Source organism: Hibiscus syriacus, unplaced genomic scaffold (genome assembly GCF_006381635.1).
Source record: "Hibiscus syriacus cultivar Baekdansim isolate YM2019G1 unplaced genomic scaffold, ASM638163v2 tig00110819_pilon, whole genome shotgun sequence".
NCBI classification, from domain to species: domain Eukaryota; kingdom Viridiplantae; phylum Streptophyta; class Magnoliopsida; order Malvales; family Malvaceae; genus Hibiscus; species Hibiscus syriacus.
Window position 1 is genome coordinate 519,870 of NW_024062875.1, and position 24,525 is coordinate 544,394.

The 24,525-nt window shown below is 30.3% G+C and overlaps 1 protein-coding gene across 1 annotated transcript; it reads right to left on the reverse strand.

Moving 5' to 3' along the window:
* Nucleotides 1-8,751: 8,751 nt before the first annotated feature.
* Nucleotides 8,752-10,822, reverse strand: LOC120141992 (calmodulin-7). The gene is made up of 2 exons (XM_039156754.1): nt 10,659-10,822; nt 8,752-9,401 (listed from the first exon to the last, which is right to left on the reverse strand). The coding sequence occupies exons 1-2, from the start codon at nt 10,732-10,734 to the stop codon at nt 9,028-9,030; spliced, it is 450 nt and encodes a 149-aa protein (XP_039012685.1). The 5' UTR covers nt 10,735-10,822; the 3' UTR covers nt 8,752-9,027.
* Between the last annotated feature and the right edge of the window lie 13,703 nt (nt 10,823-24,525).

Sequence of the window (24,525 nt, forward strand, 5' to 3'; positions counted from 1 at the left end):
AAGAACATAATCTGTGCTTAGCATTAGGGATAACAGATTTGATAGCCCTTTGCATTGCCCTATCCCCATCGGTGACAACTGAAATAGGCGATTTGTTCATCATGGCTTCTAAAAAATTCTGTAGCACCCACTCAAAAGATTGGGATGTCTCGTCAGCGATTATGGCAGTAGAAAACACAATTGTGTTATGGTGATGATTGACACTGACAATAGGCATAATTGGTCGACCATACAAATTATCTTTGTACGTTGTGTCGAACGCAATTACATCACCGAAGCATATGTAATCTGATCTCGATGTAGTAGAATCCGACCAAATAAGATTATGCAATGCCCCTGATTTGTCTACCGAGTATGTCACAAAAAACCCGGGATCATCATGTTTCTTATAATCAAAGTAAGCAATAAGCGCATTCACATCCCCATCGACGATTTGCTTTGCTTTGCCTCTTTGAAGTGCATTGTAGAGGTCTTTATGTGTAAATCCAACATTATGATAGCCCCCTGCCTGCTGCGTTAAATATTTCATTACTTGTGACGTGTCAACACCGACCTCTTTCAATGTTGTTGCCTCATCGATATCAGCCTTACTTACAGCTCTATTTGAAAGCATAAATGGTGTCATAGCAGGTGTGCACAATGCATGATTATGTTTCTGATAAGACTTACTTATAACCCACTGATCGTTTGTATTTGTTGTTGTAACTACGATTCTAGCCTTGCATCATGTTCTTGTGATTGGCGTATGAGCACGTTGACGATCAACGGTATTGACTTTTGATACTCGAAACCCTTATTTGGAACAACAAAATTCTTGTGTCTTCACATTCCCTTCCATGTCAAGCCGTGTTGTTCCCCGACGTGCACTAAACCCATGTTCCCGTGCGAATTCCTTGTAAAAATACCAAGCTTGATCACGCGAAGAGAAGAGCTTACCAACCAATATGTCAGATTCATCAACATTATGTATTTTATGGCATTCCTCGGTTGGCTTAACATTGTCTGCATCAGTATGATCCATAGCAAAAATTTTGTTGTGCAATTTCAGTGGTCCCAACAGGAGTTGATGGAGATGTATGTAAGCAAAGGTTTATTCATGTTTCATTGGTGCTTTCAATAGGATGTGGTGTGGGGTATTGGTAGTGGTGGTAGTTGAAGGGTGGGTACAACATTAAATTTTGCATGACATATTCAAGTATGTATAATAACTACATAATTCAATAACTTTAAAGTAATAGGTAAAATTACAATGTAGGTGGTAAAATTAGACTATTTTAATGACAAATAATTATAATGTAATAGGTAAATTGACAATGTAACCAGTATACATATACCGTTTAATTATAAAACATGTTAACATAAAGTATCAACACTATTAGATTTTGTGTCGATACATTTATAACAAGTATCGATCCCAAAAATCAAAGAGACCGATAATTATAATGTAATAGGTAAATTTCCAATGTAACCGGTAGAAATATACCGGGGGTTTATGAGAGAATAGGTCAACATAAAGTATCGAAACTTTTTTAATTTGTATCGATACATTTTTTCAAAATGAATGGCAAACGAGGTGTACGCATAAAGTGTCGATACATTTGTAAAAAGTATCGATCCTCGAAACATCGAAATCGATAATTATTATAACAGGTAAATTTACAATGTAATCGGTTAAAATATACCGGTTAATTAGTAAATAGGTCTACATTATGTATCGACACTCTTTAAATATTTGGCGATACTTTTTTCCAAAATAAAGCACAAACGAGTTGCACGCATAAAGTGTCGATACATTTAAAATTGTATCGATCCCAAAAACATCGAAACCGATATACATAATGTAATAGGTCAATTTATAATGTAACCGGTTTAAATTTACATGTTTTATGAGAAAATAGGTCAATATAAGCGCTACCTATTACATTATATAAGCGCTACCTAATTTGTTATTGTACTTGATAATATTTCCGGTTAAATGCCTATTTTATTATATAAGCGCTACCTATTACATTATATAAGCGTTACCTAATATGTTATTGTGCTTGATAATATTTCCGGTTAAATGATATAACATAACCGGTCTAAATTTTAACCGGTCACTTGTTTAACCGATCACGCCGTTTTTTAGGCGTCGCACAGCAGAACTTCCCATAGATGGCATATTGTATCTGAAACGAAATCTTTTAGAATTCCTCGAACTTAATAAAAAAAAGGATAAAGTATAGTAATGGTCACTTAAATTTTCTATATATTTCATTTAGATCCCCCAACTTTTAAAACTTACAATAAAGTCCCCTAACATTTAATCTATTTGCAATATGGTTCCCCAACAGTTACGTCAGGGACCATATTGCAAATGAACTAAATGTTGAGGGACCATATTGTAAATAGACTAAATATTGAGGGACCATATTACAAATAGACTAAATGTTGGGGGATTATATTATAAGTAAGTTTTAAAAGTTGAGGGCCTAAATGAAACCTTTAAAAAAGTTTAGTGGCCATTACTATACTTTACCCTTAATAAAAACTAAAATTGAGAGGAAAAAAATAGAAGATATGTCTGTAATTGTATAGGTTTATTTTTAAAAATATTTTTAATATTTGTAATATTTGTACACTTGTAAATATGAACCTACGACTTCTAGGGATTGTAAGAGAGAAGGGGATTTTGTGCGGATTAGTATGTGTATTGCAGTTAATATATTTTTTGAAATCTTTCTAATATATATATTTGATTTAGTAAAATTTTTCTCCTTTACTCGTATTTATTTTATGTCTAGATTTTTCACGTGTATATATATTTATATATACATTCTTATTTATTCATCATTATTTTCTTAATTTGATAACATTATATTTAAAAAAATAAATATATAAAAATATTTTTAAAATTCAAAAGAATAAAATTGGTTTTAAATTCAAGAAGAAACCTCATGCATGGTCTTGAAAATCCAATTAATGTTCACTTTTTTCAGTCTTAGTCTATAAACCAAGGCAATATTTAACTAATCAAGGTGATTAACACCAAAATCTTTAGCTATAGATATAGATTTAGCAGTGTACATAGTTTAAAGTTTCCAGATTTGAACTGAACCACGTAATATCCGTTAATCAAATGAGCTAGCTTAGCATGAACCATGAAACTATAAGAAAAATCTTTCAGTTGATGTCTAGAGAATCGTTTTCGATATCCAGAATCGACGCGAGAGGATTAGTGAAAGGTTGAAGATACTACAAGAACTGGTACCTAATGGCTCAAAGGTAAAGATATTGTTATTACTTCTGTGACATTTCAAATAGAAATTCGCAACTTTGATTTATATCCTTTTGGGTTGCATATGTTGATCTGGTTACGATGCTGGAGAAAGCTTAGTTATGTCAAATTTCTTCAGTTGCAAGTCAAGGTTTAGGGGTAAAAATTATTACCCTAAAGTTTAAGGTTTATAATTTAAGTATAAGTTTATTCAATCCATCTAAAGCCACTCATACTTAAGCTTTTTTTCCCTTTCAGTTGAGCATTTATGAACAAATCGTCGAATTTATATCTTCTCATGATGTTTAATCTTTTTATTTAAGTGTAACTAGATGATGAGTTTGAAATACAATCGGTTAATATAAGGTTAAAAAAAAGGTAAAAATTGATTGTAATCGAACAATTTATCAAGAGTGTAACTCTTCAAAGTAATATGGATAACATTTTAGGTTAAAATTGAAAATATTACATTTTTCATAATAAATCGTTTAAATTGAATAATTATTTCAGTTACAACTTAAAAAGTTACTGTCAAGACATTTTTGGTTGTAACGAAAATTATTATCAATTGTATAACTTTTTAGAGTAGATAAGTAACATTTTAGGTTAAAAAGCCTAATGTAACATTCTTTGTTGTAATCAAAATTATTACCAATTGTATAATTTTTTAGATTAAATATGATAATATTTTAAGTTAAAATGCTTCACAAATTAATCTTAGATTATCGTTGTACAATAGAACTATCTGTAATTGGATGCAAAAAATTTATTATTTTAATAAAAAATTGAAATAAATTAAAATTTATCAAAATAATATTTTTGATTTAAACCCCTAAAAAACAATGACATAAAAATAAAAATAAAATAAAACTTTCAATAATTCGATTGGACGACAAATATATAGACTTCGAAAACCAAAAGACTGATAGTCTGTTACTAATAAAAATATAGGTAAAGTATAGTAATGGTCACTGAACTTTTCTAAAGCTTTCAGTTAGGTCTCTTAACTATTAAAACTTGCAATACAGTCCCCAAACATTTAGTCTGTTTGCAATATGGTCCCCTAATAGTTACGTCGGGGACCATATTATAAACGGACTAAATGTTGAGGGACTATATCACAAACAGACTAAATGTTGGGGGATTATATTATAAGTTTTAAAAGTTGGGGAACCTAAATGAAAGCTTTAGAAAATTTCAGTGACCATTACTATACTTTACCCAAAACATTAATTAAATATTGAAAACAAAATTTATTTAAATAAATTTTAATATTTTAAAATTGGGTAAAGTACACAAATGGTCCTCTGGTTATAGGGTATTAATTTGTTGAGTCTAAGACTATTAAAAGTTATAAAATGATCCTTTAACTATAGAGCACTAATTTGTTGAGTCCTCCGATTATTAAAAGTCACAAAATAGTCACTCGACTATTCATATGTTCCAAACTCGCCCTTTTTTGTTAGAAAATTGATGATCATCTGAGCTAAATATAAACATGTTAATTGAGATATTATAAAATCTGATCCTATAACCGTTTGAGTTGTATTTTGTGGATCGATTCTCTGTTTATATTATGTCATCGAGCAAGTGCTTCAAACATTATACTGACGAGCCAGTGCTTAAAAGCAATGATGGTGCCAATAGACATCATTAAAATATGACTTTATCATATCTCAATCGGTAGATTAACTTTCAACTTAGACAAATATTATTTTTTAATGGAAAATGACACATTTAGAACATATGAATAGTCAGATGACACGAACCAATTGACCTTGCTGGTAAATGAATTATTGTTATTCCTTGAGGCCTCAGGTTCAAGCACTATGAATGTCAGGGGTGTGAGCGTTCAATGTTTAATGGTTGAGAGTTATCTTTGAACAAATATTATTGTCATAACCGTTTTTGGGGTGGAACAATTATTTATTGTTTTAAAAAACAGTCACGACTTTAATTTTGAAAAATTAGGGATTTTGAAATTAAATTGGATAGAATTGAAAAAGAGTCGTCGTCGACCTTTGGGTTAGGTAGGTAGAATACCTAAAAACATCTTTTAAAAATAATTTTAAGAAAAATTATTTTTAAGACGAAAAACTGGTATGTGTTTGCAAAGATTCGATTAAAACGAGTTCCGGAGTCGGTTACAGTCAAGGAAGGATTAACACCCTTGAACTGCCCTTTCAGTATCATTTAATTTGTCGGTTGTCTTAATTGCGAAAGTTCAAATTTAAATTGAAATTTAAAAATTCAATCGAATTACTTACCTTTTATCGATTGAAATTACTACTGAAAAAATAAACAAAATATTAGATGGTAAAATAAAATATTAAATGCTAAACAAAAAGAAATAATTTTAAGATGTTAAATTAAAAATAATAATAATAATAAGGTAAAATAACACTACTGAAAAATAAAAATAAAAATATTAGATGGTAAAATAAAATATTAAATGCTAAACAAAAAGAAATAATTTTAAGATGTTAAATTAAAAATAATAATAATAATAAGGTAAAATAACGTCACTAAAAAATAAAAATAAAAATAAAAGTTAAGAAAATGTTAATATAAAAAATAATAAAATATTAATTTATAAAAAATAAATTTAAGAAATAATAATAAACATTTCAAAATATCAAATAAAAGACTGATTAAAATAAAATTATTTCACAATTAAAATACTAAAATAAAAGAAAAATAATTTACATTAGTGACCAAAATAAAACATGTATAAATTATTAGACCAGATTCGAAAAAATGTAAATTAGTGACTAAAATGTAAACATAATAAAATTCGAAACCAAATTAAAATACTGAAAATATAAAAATTACAAAAGCAGAGGTTTACGAAAGGGATTTATCCACTCTTGAAATTACACAGAGATCCCTCCCCAAAACAACGTAGTTTTGAGAGGGTATTTATAGCCTTTAACCCCACCATTTATGCCTAAACTTATTCATTTTTCATTTTCTTTCTCTCTCTAAGGGAGAGAGTTTAAATTTCTCTCTGCCTTTTCTCTAACTTTCCCTCACCGGAGGGAAACCGGTCAACAGCCGGCCACTGTGTGTCGTCGTCGCCGGTTACTGCCGGTCACTATTCACCACCATCGCTCACTATTCACGGTTGCCGAAAAATATAAAAATACATCAAATCGAAGCTCTTACCACCCTAAAGCCGAATCCGACAACCTTTATTTCTAAAAACCCCTAGATCGACGTAGATCTAAATTTGTACCTTCGATGTTTCTACTTCTCCGGCGATGTTTGAAGCCTCCGACGGTCGTGGTAAGTCTCTCCTCTCTCTTTTTGTTTCGGCTTCTCCCCTTCTTCAAGTCTGAATCCCTCCTCCTTTTATAATGGTTGTTGCATGTGATAATTTCTTTGGAGTAGGTAAAATCCTGGGTTTTATGGGGTTTAAAATGTTTTTTCTTCTTCTCCTTTTGACTTTGGTGATATTCTTCTCCTTTTGACTTTGGTGATATTCGGCTGCTGGTGATGAAAATGATGACGATGGCGGCTTCCAGAATGCTTGACAGCGCTGGAACGTTCAGTGGTGACTTTTTTTTACTCGGACAAAACTGGTGTTTACAATTGCCTTTTATTTACCCCAGATTAATAAAAAATAGTTGGGTGACCATTTTGTAACTTTTAATAATCAAGAGACTCAACAAAACATCACCCTATGGTTGAGGGGGTCATTTTATAACTTTAATAGTCGAGAGACTTAACAAAATAATACACTATAGTCAGATGATCATTTGTATACTTTACCCTTTAAAATTCTATCAATCCATTCTTTTAATTAATATTAACAATTAAATCTAATATTTTTTTACAAAAGAAATATATTAAAATTATCGTAAAAATAGAATTATTTTACACATTTTTGTATGATTAATATTTTCACATTCTAATAGTTAAACTTATCAAAATGTGTGAAATAACTCTATTTTTACGATTGTTTTAATATATTTCTTTTGTATGATTAATATTCTCACATTCTAATAGTTAAACTTATCAAAATGTGTAAATCAAATTTAATTTTACATTAGTATAAGGGGATTTTTCTTTTAATTATAAAAATATTAATCTCAAAAAAAATATTAAAATGTGTAAAAGAACTTCAATTTTATGCTAATATAAGTTGATCTTTCATCTAGATGTTTTATTAATTTTAAATCATATATAAGGAAATTATTTGGTACACTTGAACTTATATGAAAACCGAGTGGATCCATCCATCCATTATTTTTTTCAAATTAGGAAACCAAGATGGTTTTCATTGTAATAAAGGTGAGAAGCTTGAACCATCTTTTCTATGCATGAGTAACAGCGTCTTTAATTTTTTTCTATTCCTAATAACTTGATAATTAGACTTTTTTTCATTATAACAAAAAAGAAATTTGATGCAGTGAGATTTAAAAATATTTTTTAAAGTGAATATATATATATATATATATATATATATACATGTTAATAAATATTGATTAGTAAAACTTATACAAGTGTTGTATATTGTCATGGAATATTGATAAAATGAATATGTTCATTTTTATATTGTGAATAATCATACGATATTGTTATTAATTTTATTATTATTGTTTTGGATACCATTAAGCATATCACTCAACCTATGGTTTGTTTCTTATATATAATTATTGTTTGAGTGATTATAATTTATTTCATGAACATTGTTAGATTTATTAAGTGATCTCAATACTTGAAGTATTGTTCTTCTCTAAAAATTTTGAGTTCAAATAACTATGTCTCCAAGATATATATATATATATATATATATTTTGTTAATGGTAAAAAAATTCTAAATATATATTATTTTGTAATCACTCATAGACTATTAAAAAAGTTCGTAAATATTTTGACTTCTATAATTTTGTTAACTGTCCATCCGATGGCTTCTTCATGAAGGAATCTGTATGAACCGAGAACATATTATTGAACCCCGAGTGACTTGTTGTCTTAAGGTTATAGTGACTCGACTTCTCAAATAAAAAAAAATCGACTTATATTTATTAGATTCTTAATGACTCGTTTAGCCTGAAATGATTCGATCTGACGATTTAATGGATATTTAGATATTTAGTTTCTTGCATGTTTCCGAGATGACGTTAATCTTGACTTAGTGACCGATGCACCTTAATGACAAGAGTCTTTAAACTTGAATTTCAATTTTTTAAGATTATACATTTACTCTCTGACTTTATTTATGGTCAAAGATTTTTATTTCTTCTAATTTGTATTACCATTGAACTTTAAACAGCATTGTATTGTTAGAACTTGGTAGAGCCACCTATATTTCAGTTGGTTGATAAAGTAGGCAAGGAAACGGTATTCTCACCAGCGTCTGCTAGAATATATGAATTCGTAATACAAACTCGGGAAGCGTTGTACGGTTAGTTGTACACACTTATTGAGAACTAAAATTATTTCGCCGAACCAATACTCAGTTAAAACCATCCAAAATTTAGTAAAAAATAAAGCAAAAATACATTGAATCTTCCAGATTGTTCCAGGTTCACGGCACCAAGAATTCGAATAAAAGCAGCATAAAAATATTGACGCTAACACAGCACTATTGAACAAAAAACAGAGCAAACAAGCAGAATACTAAGGTCCGGTCCACAAAATAATGCCACCATGATATAGAAAACCATCCAACAAAAGCTAATAACATAGATGTCCTATTCATAAATAGAAATCTTAGCAAACTTATCTGCCCTGTTCCATCCACCCTCCCACCTTTTGATCCTGGTTTACTTGGCCATCATCACTTTGACGAACTCCTCGTAGTTGATCTGTCCATCACCATCAACATCTGCTTCACGGATCATCTCATCAACTTCCTCGTCGGTAAGCTTCTCACCAAGGTTTGTCATGACATGACGAAGCTCAGCAGCCGATATGAAACCATTCTGATCCTTGTCAAATACCCTGAACGCCTCTTTAAGCTCCTCCTCTGAGTCAGTATCTTTCATCTTCCTAGCCATCAGGTTAAGGAATTCAGGAAAATCAATGGTCCCGTTTCCATCAGCATCAACTTCATTGATCATATCTTGGAGTTCCGCCTCAGTGGGGTTCTGCCCAAGTGATCGCATCACAGTCCCCAGCTCCTTGGTAGTAATGCAACCTGCAGCAATGATAAAAATACATAAATACTACAAAATCATACTAAAATATTGGTTATCAAGCAATCAATATGACTAAGCACATTCAGCCAAAACCCAGCAAAGCATTATTGTAATACCAAAAAACGAGAGTAAAGGTACAGTGGTCAATTCTAAAAAGATAGTTTACAAATTTCAAGCTTTTCTAATGCCATAAAATTTCTCTCAAGATACTTCACGAAGTCAAATAGATAACCAAACAAGCAATGGGGAGGATACCAAACATATCTCCTATGTGCCAAGAATAAAGAAAAGAGGTATTCTGTCTAAATTGAGCTACAACAATCTAATGCATCAACAAGGCTCGTGGATCAGTTAATAAATACAAAACATGTAATTGCAAAAAAAAAAATAGTGCATGTTACCAGTCATAAACTAATTTGAAAACCTTCAAAGAAATTATTACAAACAAAACAATTCATTGTTTGGGGTTACATGTCACAAAATTAACTGATTGAATCATCCATTGAAGGTCTTGAATTCTAGTGACATGCCACAGCCCATTCACATTGTGATCCTATAATCATAACTATCAAGCATAATTGGTACAACATACAAGCTAATTTTAAGGATAAAACAATGAGTCAATGCTTTACCAGCAACAAGAAAGTAGACTAAAAATGATCCTATATATCATTACAAGTTGAAAATTGCAGGATCAAAAAAAGGGGAACACATTTAAAATCCAAGGAAGCTTCACTAATCAGATTGAAAACTTAAACAAAGGAAATGAAATATTTAATCAAGATTAAATTAAAAAAAACTCAAACAGAAAATCTCGAACATAAATTACGCAACAACTCATCGCAATAAAAGAAAATCTATCCAGGTTATATTTGCATCTATTATATCCAACAATAACAAGTCGTACAATAAATTCAATCAGAAGACAGAGAAAGGTCAAGATAATGAAAATGAAACGAAAAAAAAACATAAAATAAGAGCCACAATGATCAACATCAAGAAATGAAATAACAATAGATGATCAAGTTCGATTGAAAAATTATTTAATCATAACCCTATATCCGTCACAGAACTAAAATTACAAAAGAAAACGATCGCAAAATTAATAAATAGTTCAAAAAATAAGCAGCAGAATCGGAAACGACACTTAGATCTACGAATTCGAGCTGAATCGAATGAAGAAAAATATTAAAACATTTGTAATAATTAGAACAAAAATTTAAGAAGAAAATAAAAGAGAGAATGAGAGGAAGGACCATCTCCGTCCTTGTCAAATAGGCTAAAAGCCTCCTTGAATTCAGAGATCTGATCGTCAGTGAGCTGATCGGCCATTTGCTTATTCTCTTGAGCTCTTTTTTTTTTTCCCTTCTCGGAAAGATGTTTTTGGTTTGAGAGAATGTAGTGGAGAAAAATGATGAGTATGGAAAATATAGAAGAAGATGTCAGGGTTATATAGGGCCCAAAGTTGGGCCCAACACAAATTAAGGCATCTGGTTTTCTCTCCTCCGCAAGCATTTTGCTCGCCTTTTTTTTCTAAATTTAAAAAATATTTTTAGCCAATTATATTTTTCTTTTGATTAAACTACATTAAATGCCATTAAACTTCAAGGTTTGTATCAATTTTATCATTAAACTTTTAAATATTTCAATTATAGCATTGAAATTTTATTTTGACTCCAAATATATCATTGAGTCATTAACTAGATGACGACACGATGGCTTGGACTATGATTATTGATACAAAAGTTGAATAAGCCCTTGAAATATAGCTTATTTCAACAAAAAAGTAAAATTATTATAGCTTATTTAAATAAGCCCTTGAAATATAATTTTTACCTAAGTTAGCCCTTATTTTACCAATAGATTTGTGATATGTTCAATATATGTAAACAAATGCCAGCCAATTTGGGTCAAAGGCTTATTTGATTATGCGTTAAAGAGTAGAGGTTTATTTAGGTAAAATGAAAAACTTCAAGAGCTTATTTAAATAAGGTAAAGAGTTTAAGGGCCTTTTTAATATATAAGCCAACAAATTATATATATATATATATATATATATATATATATATATATATATATTATGGTAAATTGCATATTAGTCACTTAACTATTAGCGTTATTCTATTTTCATTATTGAACTATAAATAATTTAAAAAATTAATCATATATTTATAAATTCTATCCATTAGTTTTAAAATGATATAGATGACAGTGCTTCCAAATCATTCTCGAAAACTCTACAATGTTGAACTAAATATAAAAAAATCCATGTTCCATTTACACTTTTTTTTTCTTTTTATTCTTTCTCATAGGGTCAAGATGCGTGTGGTATGTATTTGTTGATTTAATTAATAGAATTTATAAATGTTGAGGGTTAATTTTTTAAATTATTTTTAATGAAGATTAAAATAAAAAGTATACTAATATTAAAAATTAAATATGTAATTATGTCGTTTAATAAGATTACATCATCATTTATATTAATGATTTAACAGAAAATAAAATTAATCAAAAATGTTAGTGATTAAATTGAAAAATACATTAGTTTGAAAATAAAAACAGAAATATGCTAGTAGTTGGATGACTAAGGGTGTAGTTTATATTGTTTTCAATATCTCTTGGACTTAAAAAAGAAAACATTAAATGAAAATGTGGTCGTAGCGTGTGCATTGTTTGTGTTGGGCACGTAGCGGCGGAGGGATGGGACCTACTAAAACGTGTGTGCTGAAAGGTGGACGAAAAGAACGTGTGAGGCAAGCTATTTTATTGGAAAAATCAATATTTCAGATTTTTTCTTTTCAAAACTAAGATATTTTTATTAGAAATTCAATCTGATGTGAATTTCTTTTTACTTTTTAGCGACGTACTTAAAATAAATTCCTTTAGATCTGGTGTGTATAATTAGGGATGGACACAGCAAGCATTAGGCGGTCGTATGAGAACTTTAAATTATTATATATTTTAAAATTTTATTTTTTATTAATAATTTATTTTCCTTCTTTAAAATTTTATAAATTTACTTTATTTATTTATATATATAAAAGTAGACAATTTTATTAACAAAAGGAAAAATCTAAAATTACAATAACATTTTACAACAATAAGTTTAAATTAAACAAAATTTTTGAAATTTCTCTATAATTATTTACACACGAAACTAGCTGATGGAAAAACAATTGAATGAATTGATGTTATTTATAACTAATTAATAATAAGTCATGTTACTTAGTGAATAAACTTAATTTTTTGTTTAAAGTTATATCCATTTAATCCTACCTATTCAATAATTATTTTCATGAAATTATTATAACATTTCATGAAATGAAAGGATTAAGCCTTTTTCATCAAAATATTAAGTCTTTTAGTCAAAATGTTAAGTCATTTCATCCAAAGATTTTAACTCTTCAATATGTTCTCTCTCCCTATATAGGCTAGTTGAAGCACACTTCTTAGACACAAGTTACATGTACAAGTTTATGACTTTGAAATAGGAAAACACATAGAAAATTTCTTCTATATTCGTTCTTTCCGGTAATAGAGAAAGGTAAGATTGAATTTAGTTGATCATTACGGTTATGCTTACTGTTATGATCGTTTGTTGTTGTATCCTGAGAGATCGACGTCCAACGTTACTCAAGCACCGAGAAGAGGATGAATTTGTCTTAAGGAAACTGTTTATACAATCCTCAACAAAAATCTTTCTTCCGTTTATCTTACTCTACTTATCTGATTCTGTGTCTACACATGAGTAACTAATTTCATTCTTCTATTTTAATTCTTTATAATTATTTTGTTTCGTTTGATTATATAATATATTTGTTTATTATTATTATTATCTCAGAATAACATTTTGTTTAACACCAACCACTTAAGATTATATAAGGATCATACAAAGAAAATGTTAAAAACTCATATAAAAAAACTCAAACAAAATAAAGATGTGAATAGATCTAACAACAACGACAAACGAACCACAACAGAGAATTAAGCTACTAAAAGACGATCGAAAATCAAGAATAAGAGTCGAGCACCGTGAGACAACTATCTTCGAATGCAAATTGTATATTTAAATCTAATATGATGGTCTAAAGCATGTCAAATCAGCATGATAACAATAAGTGTCATCTTGATTAGTCGGAAAGACGTTAAATTCAACTCTAAAAAAATTAAATCATGAGATTAGCCAAACAATTGATAAAAAAGATAGAAACGTGCCAAAAGATTGGTAAAAACGTATCATTAAAATAGAGAAAAATGTTCCACGACAACAAAGTTATTAGACAATTAAAAAAGAAAAAAAATTAAATATGCAATATAAGAAAATTAAAAAAATAATGAAAACAGGTAATTGATGATTAATACTGAAGTTGATGTGGATGTTAGTGAATCAGAATAGAGGAGGCAAACGGCGCAAAACGTAAAGAAAAACTAAGAAATTGACCTCCTTTTAATATTTTTAAAACTTGTATTTTACGTTTATTCTTATATGCAATAATTCTTTTATTAAATAAAATATCCATTTATAAAAGAATGGGCGAAGGTGGGCGGACAATCAGAAAACAAACATGCCAACGAAAACAAGACAAAGGAGATGGAGAAACGAAGATGAAATCGCACGAGTAAATGTGAATGTTAAGAATAAACTTCTAATTTTTTTCTTCAAAATTGATACATTTATAAGATTATACAGAAATATTATTAATAAAAAATATAAAATTATATGTAAAATATATGAAATTAAAAAAAATTATGCAACCGTCCTCTTTAATCCGTCTCTGGCCTAAGCCACAGTAGTTGTGACTTTTCCATAAACGAACTTTATGCGATGTAAATGAGGCCACGATCTCAAGCTTTTATCATTTGGATTGGACCCGTGTGTTCCAAGACGGTGATATGGGTAGTTATGCGGGGTGATATGGGTAGTTATGCGGTGACGCCTAAAAAACAGTTAATATACGGCGTGATCGGTTAAATAAGTGACCGGTTAAAATTTAGATCGGTTATTTTATATTATTTAACCGGAAATATTATAAAGTACAATAACATACTAAGTAGCGCTTATATAATGTAATAGGTAGCGTTTATATTTACTTATTTTATAAGTAAACCGGTATATTTATACCGATAGCATTGCAAATATACCTATTACATTATAATATGTTGAAAGTGTTCATACTTTTTATAAAAAAGATCGATACTTTTTTTAAAGTTATGTAATTTATGTTTCAATTTTTTTTAATAGTGTTTCATGTTTTCCACCTACAATATTAATTTAATAATTTCATTTGCACAAAAAATTATTTGATTGTTTTGATATTTTATAAAATAATATTTAGAATTTAAATTTAACAATATTAACAAAAGATAATAATAAATATGTAATATATATGTTTATTGTTTTTAATTTAATAATAATATATATCGTAACGTAAAAAATAAATCATTAGACGCCTATAATTACTAAATTAATATCTTAAAACTCACTCAAAGATAACCTTAAATTAATTTTTCACAGTGAAAAAAGTATGGACACTTTTATAAAAAGGATAAATACTTTACAATATAAGCACTACCTATTACATTATATAAACGCTACCTATTACATTATAAAGCGCTACCTATTACATCATATTTTTACCTATTATATTGAAAGTGTCCATACTTTTTATAAAAAGGATCGATACTTCTTTTAAAGTTATGTAATTTATGTTTCAATTTTTTTAATAGTGTTTCATGTTTTCTACCTACAATATTAATTTAATAATTTCATTTGCAAAAAATTATTTGATTGTTTTGATATTTTATAAATAATATTTAGAATTTTTAATTTAATAATAATATATATCGTAACGTAAAAAATAAATCATTAGACGCCTATAATTACTAAATTAATATTTTAAAACTCACTCAAAAGATAACCTTAAATTAATGTTTTCCACAGTGAAAAAAGTATAGACACTTTTATAAAATGGATAGATACTTTACAATATAACCACTACCTATTACATTATATAAACGATACCTATTACATTATATAAGCGCTACCTATTACATCATATTTTTACCTATTATATTGAAAGTGTCCATACTTTTTATAAAAAGGATCGATACTTCTTTTAAAGTTATGTAATTTATGTTTCAATTTTTTTAATAGTGTTTCATGTTTTCCACCTACAATATTAATTTAATAATTTCATTTGCACAAAAAATTATTTAATTGTTTTGATATTTTATAAAATAATATTTAGAATTTTTAATTTAATAATAATATATATCGTAACGTGAAAAATAAATCATTAGACGCCTATAATTTCTAAATTAATATCTTAAAACTCACTCAAAAGATAACCTTAAATTAATGTTTTCCACAGTGAAAAAAATATGGACACTTTTATAAAAATGATAGATACTTTACAATATAAGCACTACCTATTACATTATATAAACGCTACCTATTACATTATATAAGCGCTACCTATTACATCATATTTTTACTATTATATTGAAAGTGTCCATACTTTTTATAAAAAGGATCGATACTTCTTTTAAAGTTATGTAATTTATGTTTCAATTTTTTTTAATAGTGTTTCATGTTTTCCACCTACAATATTAATTTAATAATTTCATTTGCACAAAAAATTATTTGATTGTTTTGATATTTTATAAAATAATATTTAGAATTTTTAATTTAATAATAATATATATCGTAACGTAAAAAATAAATCATTAGACGCCTATAATTACTAAATTAATATCTTAAAACTCACTCAAAAGATAACCTTAAATTAATGTTTTCCACAGTGAAAAAAGTATAGACACTTTTATAAAAAGGATAGATATTTTACAATATAACCACTACCTATTACATTATATAAACGATATCTATTACATTATATAAGCGCTACCTATTACATCATATTTTACCTATTATATTGAAAGTGTCCATACTTTTTATAAAAAGGATCGATACTTCTTTTAAAGTTATGTAATTTATGTTTCAATTTTTTTAATAGTGTTTCATGTTTTCCACCTACAATATTAATTTAATAATTTCATTTGCACAAAAAATTATTTGATTGTTTTAATATTTTATAAAATAATATTTAGAATTTTTAATTTAATAATATATATATCGTAACGTAAAAAATAAATCATTAGACGCCTATAATTACTAAATTAATATCTTAAAACTCACTCAAAAGATAACCTTAAATTAATGTTTTCCACAGTGAAAAAAGTATGAACACTTTTATAAAAGGGATAGATACTTTACAATATAAGAACTACCTATTACATTATATAACGCTACCTATTACATTATATAAGCGCTACCTATTACATCATATTTTTACCTATTATATTGAAAGTGTCCATACTTTTTACAAAAGATCGATACTCTTTTAAAGTTATGTAATTTATGTTTAAATTTTTTTAATAGTGTTTCATGTTTTCCACCTACAATATTAATTTAATATTTCATTTACACAAAAAATTATTTGATTGTTTTAATATTTTATAAATAATATTTAGAATTTAAATTTAACAATATTAACTAAAGATAATAATAAATATGTAATATATATGTTTATTGTTTTTAATTTAATAATATATACCGTAACGTAAAAAATAAATCATTAGACGCCTATAATTACTAAATTAATATCTTAAAACTCACTCAAAAGATGTATATACTAAATATGTAGTTATGTACATACCTAAATATGTAGTTATTGTACATACCTAAATTTAATGATAATATATACTGTAGTTATTGTACATACCTAAATATGTACTGCGAATTTAATGTTGTACCCACCCTTTAACTACCACTACCAATGCCACATCCTATTGAAAGAAACACGACTGAAACATGTTCAAAATGAACCTTTGCTTACATCTCCATCAACTCCTGGAGCACTGAACTTGCACAACAAAATTTTTGCCATGGATAATACTGATGTAGACAATGTTAAGCCAACCGAGGAATGCCATGAAGTACATAATGTTGATGAATCTGACAGATTGGTTGGCCAACTCTTCTGTTCACGTGATCAAGCTTGGTACTTTTACAAGGGATTCGCACGGGAACATGGGTTTAGTGCACGTAAGGGAACAACACGGCTTGACGTGGAAGGGAATGTGAAGACACAAGAATTTTGTTATTCCAAAGAAGGGTTTCGAGTATCAAAAGTCAATACTGTTGATCGTCAACGTGCTCATACGCCAGTCACAAGAACAGGATGTAAGGCTAGAGTCGTAGTTACAGCAACAAATACAAACGATCAGTGGGTTATAAGTAAGTCTGATTAGAAACATAATCATGCATTGTGCACACCTGCTATGACACCATTTATGCGTTCTAATAGAGCTGTAAGTAAGGCTGATATCGATGAGGCAACAACATTGAAAGAGGTCGGTGTTGGCACATCACAAGTAATGAACTATTTAACGCAGCAGGCAGGGGGTTATCATAATGTTAGATTTACACATAAAGACCTCTACAATGCACTTCAAAGAGGTAAAGTAAAGGAAATCGTCGATGGGGATGTGAATGCGCTTATTGCCTACTTTGATTATAAGAAACATGATGATCCTGGGTTTTTTATGACATACTCGGTAGACGAATCGGGGGCATTGTATAATCTTATTTGGTCGGATTCTACATCGAGATCAGATTACACATGCTTCGGTGATGTAATTACGTTCGACACAACGTACAAAGATAATTTGTATGGTCGACCAATTATGCCTATTGTTGGTGTCAATCATCACTATAACACAATTGTGTTTGCCACTGCCATAATCGCTGACGAGACGTCTCAATCTTTCGAGTGGGTGCTACAGAATTTTTTAGAAGCCATGATGAATAAATCACCTATTTCCGTAGTAACCGATGGGGATAGGGCAATGCAGAGGGCTATCAAATCTGTTATCCCTTATGCTAAGCACATATTATGTTCTTGGCATCTTTCTCGCAATGCACAAGCTAACATTGGTGACCCAAAGTTTACAGCAGCATTCTCAAAATGCATGGCTTCCTGGTGGACAACCAATGAATTTGATATTCAATGGCGTTCGGTTGTTTCAGAATTCAACGTCCAAAAGCATCCATGGGTGATTGAGAAGGGAAATACACGACACTTATGGGCACAAGCATATCTAACCGGTCATTTCTTTGCCAATATTTGCTCAACACAAAGGTGCGAGTCTATGAATGCTTCACTAGCTATTGCACTGAAACACAAGAAGACATATTTAGATGTTGTTCGTGCAATTAAAGATGGAATTAGTAAAATGCGTATAAACAAGTTGAAATCGGATTACTTAAGTTCCCATACGAAGCCCTTCCAGATCACAAAACTGGTCGACCTTGAAAGCCATGCCGCTGCGATTTTTACCCGCGAATCTTTTCGTGTGTTCCAAGATGAACTTATACGGGAGATATTGTACCCGGATTGAGGCAGAGATTAAGTCCTTATCAGATGAATGTCAACATTATATTTTGTCAAAGTACGCAGAAAAAAATAGGAAATTTGAAATTAGTTTTGATTCTCGTACGAAAACTCTAATTTGCTCCTGCAAAAAATTCGAGACCGTTGGACTTCCGTGTCGCCATCAACTTCACATTTTGAAGCAATTGGACTACACATATTTGCCCGGGACTTTGATTCAAAGTAGGTGGACTAATGATGCGAATGCATCTACACCCAACTATGTTGATTTTAATGTGTCTCCAGAAGTGATGCAAATGGCAAGGTTCGTTGCTCTACGTTCAACGTCAAGTAGGTTATGCTACATTGCATCAAAGACAGACGAGTCTTTCAAAACCGCAAGAGATGAGATGAAAAAACTAATAGAAGAATTAGAAAACTCGTTTGGTTTGAATGATTCAGTCAACCAGAGCATTGTAGTAAACAATGTTCGTGACCCTCAACGAAAACAACGCAAGCGAAAAGAAGTGCCGAAGAACAAGGTCGAGAAGAAAATTAGGCGATGTGGGTACTGCAACGGTGAGGGACATAACAAACTAACATGTCCTCAAGTCAAGCTCAGTTTGAGTACAATCACACAGCCTACATCAACTGATTTTTTCGAAGACGGAATGGAATGACAACGATCTCCATATATCATAAGTATCAACATGACTCCTATTGTATGTACATATAAATATTTTGAATGAAGGAAGAAAAACGCGTTACTTAAAATTATCTATTACATTATAATTCTGGGTTCCGATGTTTTTTCAATCGCACTTTTTTAAATGGTATCGACACATTTTTCTTCCATTCTGGACATAAAGTACAGACACAATATTAAAAAGTGTGAAAACTTTGTTGTGGATATCATCGAAAACAATGCTATAGTCATGTGTTTCGATACATTTGCAAGCATATGTAAAATACATTAGTATTGATATTTCAACAATCCTCAAATGTATATGTACACATAGAAGCAAATATGTAATAATTAATGAAAATATACACACAATATAATCACACCAAAATATAAATACACAAGAATGTTCAAATAATGTACCGACAAACAAAATTAATCCGATGAAAAAGGGTTATTTCTAACGAAGTCCGGAACATTAGAGGCCTTCAACAAATTTTCCAAATACTCTCGTATGTTTCCACCTTTTTCTGAGGACATACATAAATAATTTCAATTATCAAACTAATGAGGTGCAATTTTACTAACAATAAACTAAATTCGCATAAGCATGAATAAATTTGTGTCATACCTAGAGCATTGTCGTTCGAATGGGAAGCAGCGTCAAAGGTATGTGGACATATGTAATTGTATTTCTATATAAAACACATAAGTTGTTAAAATAATCAATGTCTGAACACCTGTTCAACTGGAAAAACATATTGCATAAATGCAACTTACCGGTTATAAATCATTTTTTCCGCTAAATCATCGACCAAAAGTGTATTTAGCTCGTTAAAATCTGGACACGCGTTCCAAACATCATTGAGATCTTTACAGTAGGTAACATAATCGTATGTTTTGCATTTTTTTGATCCTGTTCACAAACAGTCGAACATAAATATGTAGGAATCATAGACAACGAAAAGTCAGCAAACTGTAATGACATTCATCTTACCCACACGAATAGAAAATGCTCTGAAAATACATGTAGTTTCTCAAGTACACGGTCGACGTTATACCTGAGATTGTAATCAAGTTTGAATGTTAACATTCAAATGTATATTAACGATTTTGACTACAGTAATTCAATTGCTTCAAACATGTTCTAACCTCATCTTTGAAGACCAAAGGGCAACAACAAAATTGTCGACACAAAATTGCATAAATTCAAATAATCATTTTCTGAGGACAACATCTACAACATGGAGAAAATGAGATTAAAGTTCTACGCTTATATATTAAAATAATGGATACAAAAGAATAGAATTAAAACCTGCAGACAGTCTTGGGATGTAGGCAAGGACACCATTGAGATCAAAAATTAAAAGTTTTCTTGAAGGTGGCGTTGCAGACACGATATACTTGTTTGGATCATCATCATCATCATCATCGTCATCATCTTCATCGTCAGCTTCATCGTCATCATCATCGTCATCTTCATCGTCAGCTTCATCTTCATTGACCGCTTGGTTGTCCACATCTGTTAAAAGAAAATAAAATACAGTTTAGAACGTGTAAATGTTAAGAAACATAGATAATGAATTACCTAACTCGTTTGATGTCGTTGACGTAATTCGTTACGCAACATGGAGACTTCATGTTGCAATGATGAAATATCGGATCGCATTCCACTCACAAGGGAATCAATATGCTCCCGAAAATTGACCATGTATTCCATCACGGTCTTAATTGTGACATCCTCTGCAACTGGAGCTTCTTCCATCATTGCGTCTCCACTTGGTTGCTATTCTTCATGGCCAACGGGGTCCATTTCCTCCCTCTCTTGATCTAATCCGACCTCCTTGACACGCTTCCAACCGAGTTTTTCAACAAAATCATATCCCGCTTTTTTAATAAATACCATGTCAATCTTGCGGGTTAATCGAACAGGGGCGTCATGTGAAAAATCAACTTTCTTCTTCTTCAACAGATGGGTGATGACACATCCATATGGTAGTGTAGTTGAAATTGTTGCTTCCTTTGTGACCATATATACAATTGTATTAAATATGAGTTTTGCAATGTTTGGAGCCGTTTTGGATTTATACTTTGCTATCCACCAATAATCGCTGTCTCGAAGCGTTGAATGTTTTCCCCCACTAGGCCGGATATACCATGTGAGTATTTTGTGAAACACTCTCGACTCTACATCGAGGTGAATTGGGCTATTTCTAGCAGCCCGTTTAATTGTAGACCAATCTACACCATTTTCATCTGAATCCCCTGTATTCGCTACACCTAAACCCTCCGCAATAGTTTATGGAGATATATATATATCCTTCCCCATGACATGTGTATTAATTCCTATTATATTAGTCTTATTAGACTCGTGCTGTAAGGAAGCATTGTTGTAGAAGACTCTAACTAGGTTGGGATAATATCTTGGTTCTACACCAAGGAATTCAAGCCAACCCCAAGATGTAAATGTGAATTTAAAACTAAATGCATATTTATCATCAAACAAGAAACCCAGGTCAATGACACGTTCGGGACGAATCTTCCTTACTTTAAAACTCGTCTGCCATCTTTGTTTCTCTATATCGAATCTAAAGTTTAGAGTTTCGAAGGACCTGATTTCCTCAGAAGAATCGTTTGTTACAGAAGGAGGTTGTGGTTGAGAAGAACTGGGTTAAGAAGAGCTTTGAGAAAGACCGCGCTTCTGACGCTGACGTTTTGGAGTCATTTTGGTTGGATGCTATTACAATGGAACACAAACACATTCAGGAAAAAAACTCCAATATAGAAATCAATCAAACCCATAAAATATCGATAAATTTACCTGAATATCTGATCGTCACTTATGATAACGCTAGAAGAAAGAGGAAGAGTTATCTTTTGCCTGCTTGCCTTTATGTTTAGGGTTTCTCGTTTTAGAGTACTATATATAGTGAACGGTGGAAAACACTTGATATTTAAATTAGTATCGACACAAACTAAAAAAGTGTCGACACATTATTTAGACATATTCTCTCATAAAACCGGTATACTTGTACCGGTTAGATTGAAAAATTACATATTACATTATACTTTTGGTTTTCGATGTTTTTGGGATCGACACTTTTTATATATGGATCGACACTTTATGGTTGCACCCTGTTTTCCATTCATTCTGGACCAAAACTATCGACACAAACTAAAAAAGTGTCGACACATTATTTAGACATATTCTCTCATAAAACCGGGTATACTTGTACCGGTTAGATTGAAAAATTACATATTACATTATACTTTTGGTTTTTGATGTTTTTGGGATCGACACTTTTTATATATGGATCGACACTTTATGGTTGCATCCTGTTTTCCATTCATTCTGGACCAAAACTATCGACACAAACTAAAAACGTGTCGACACATTATTTAGACATATTCTCTCATAAAATCGGTATACTTGTACCGGTTAGATTGAAAAATTACATATTACATTATACTTTTGGTTTTCGATGTTTTTGGGATCGACACTTTTTTATATATGGATCGACACTTTATGGTTGCACCCTGTTTTCCATTCATTCTGGACCAAAACTATTGACACAAACTAAAAAAGTGTCGACACATTATTTAGATATATTCTCTCATAAAACCGGTATACTTGTACCGGTTAGATTGAAAAATTACATATTACATTATACTTTTGGTTTTCGATGTTTTTGGGATCGACACTTTTTATATATGGATCGACACTTTATGGTTGCACCCTGTTTTCCATTCATTCTGGACCAAAAATATCGACACAAACTAAAAAAGTGTAGACACATTATTTAGACATATTCTCTCATAAAACCGGTATACTTGTACCGGTTAGATTGAAAAATTACATATTACATTATACTTTTGGTTTTCGATGTTTTTAGGATCGACACTTTTTTATATATGGTTCGACACTTTATGGTTGCACCCTTAATGTGTATCAACATGACCCTTAATGTGTATAAGAAACATGTACAACAACATAATGCTAACTTTTCTCATCTCATTCATAATTATATTCACATACAAATTATAAATCGTATACAAAATTATAAATCTTATACAAAATTAACCCTACATTTACATCATTGCATCCTTTTGTTATTCTTATGTATCATGGCAGCTTTTGTTATCTCCTGTCTTCGTTCATTTTGATTGTGGCTTAGGAGATCGTTTAATATTCGCGATCGATCCCAGTCTCCAACAACCTATTTTCAAATTGTCAGAACGTTAAGTATTGTCAACTACAACATTCAATCTACGACTTTTAACAATTTTACCACAAATGAATTTTTCTTTCCACTTACAAAATCACCAGTTGCCCCTGTAGAACCGATCGATTCCATCCACATCATCACATACATGCCGCAATCATGTATGTTGCAAAATTTGAAAACCACACATGTCAATTATGATGAATACTGCATAAATTAAGCTTTCTATTTGTGATAACATCTCATACCCATTCAATTGCTTATTCTTCTTATGCTCCACAAATTTGAAATTTTCAAGGGATACTTTCTAGAGATCCACAGGATTCAACCCAAATGCGTTTCTTATTATAAGAATCTAATATTTTAATCTGCATTAAAATAGAAGAAGTTATGATCCAAAAAAATTATGCATTATAATTTACATAATGTCATTTCATACATACATACATACATACCAATCTCTTAGCATCCTTCACTCTCTGTTTAGCTGCTTCAGTTGTAAACATACTATCATATATTGTTGCAACACGATCTACCATATCCAACACCAACAGATACCAATGTGAATTATGGTAGTTATTGTGATCATGATCTGCAACAAATTTCACACCCAATTTGACAAAATTCAACATTCTATATCCGAAAACATCATTTGCAATTGGTATGGTGTCTTACCTTCTCACAGTCGGTGAATTTCACATAGTTATTCAGTATGGGACCCCAGAAGGTAGCAATACCCTCAACACTTTCTTTTCTGTTGGCATCCAACGTCTGCTGCTGCAATTAC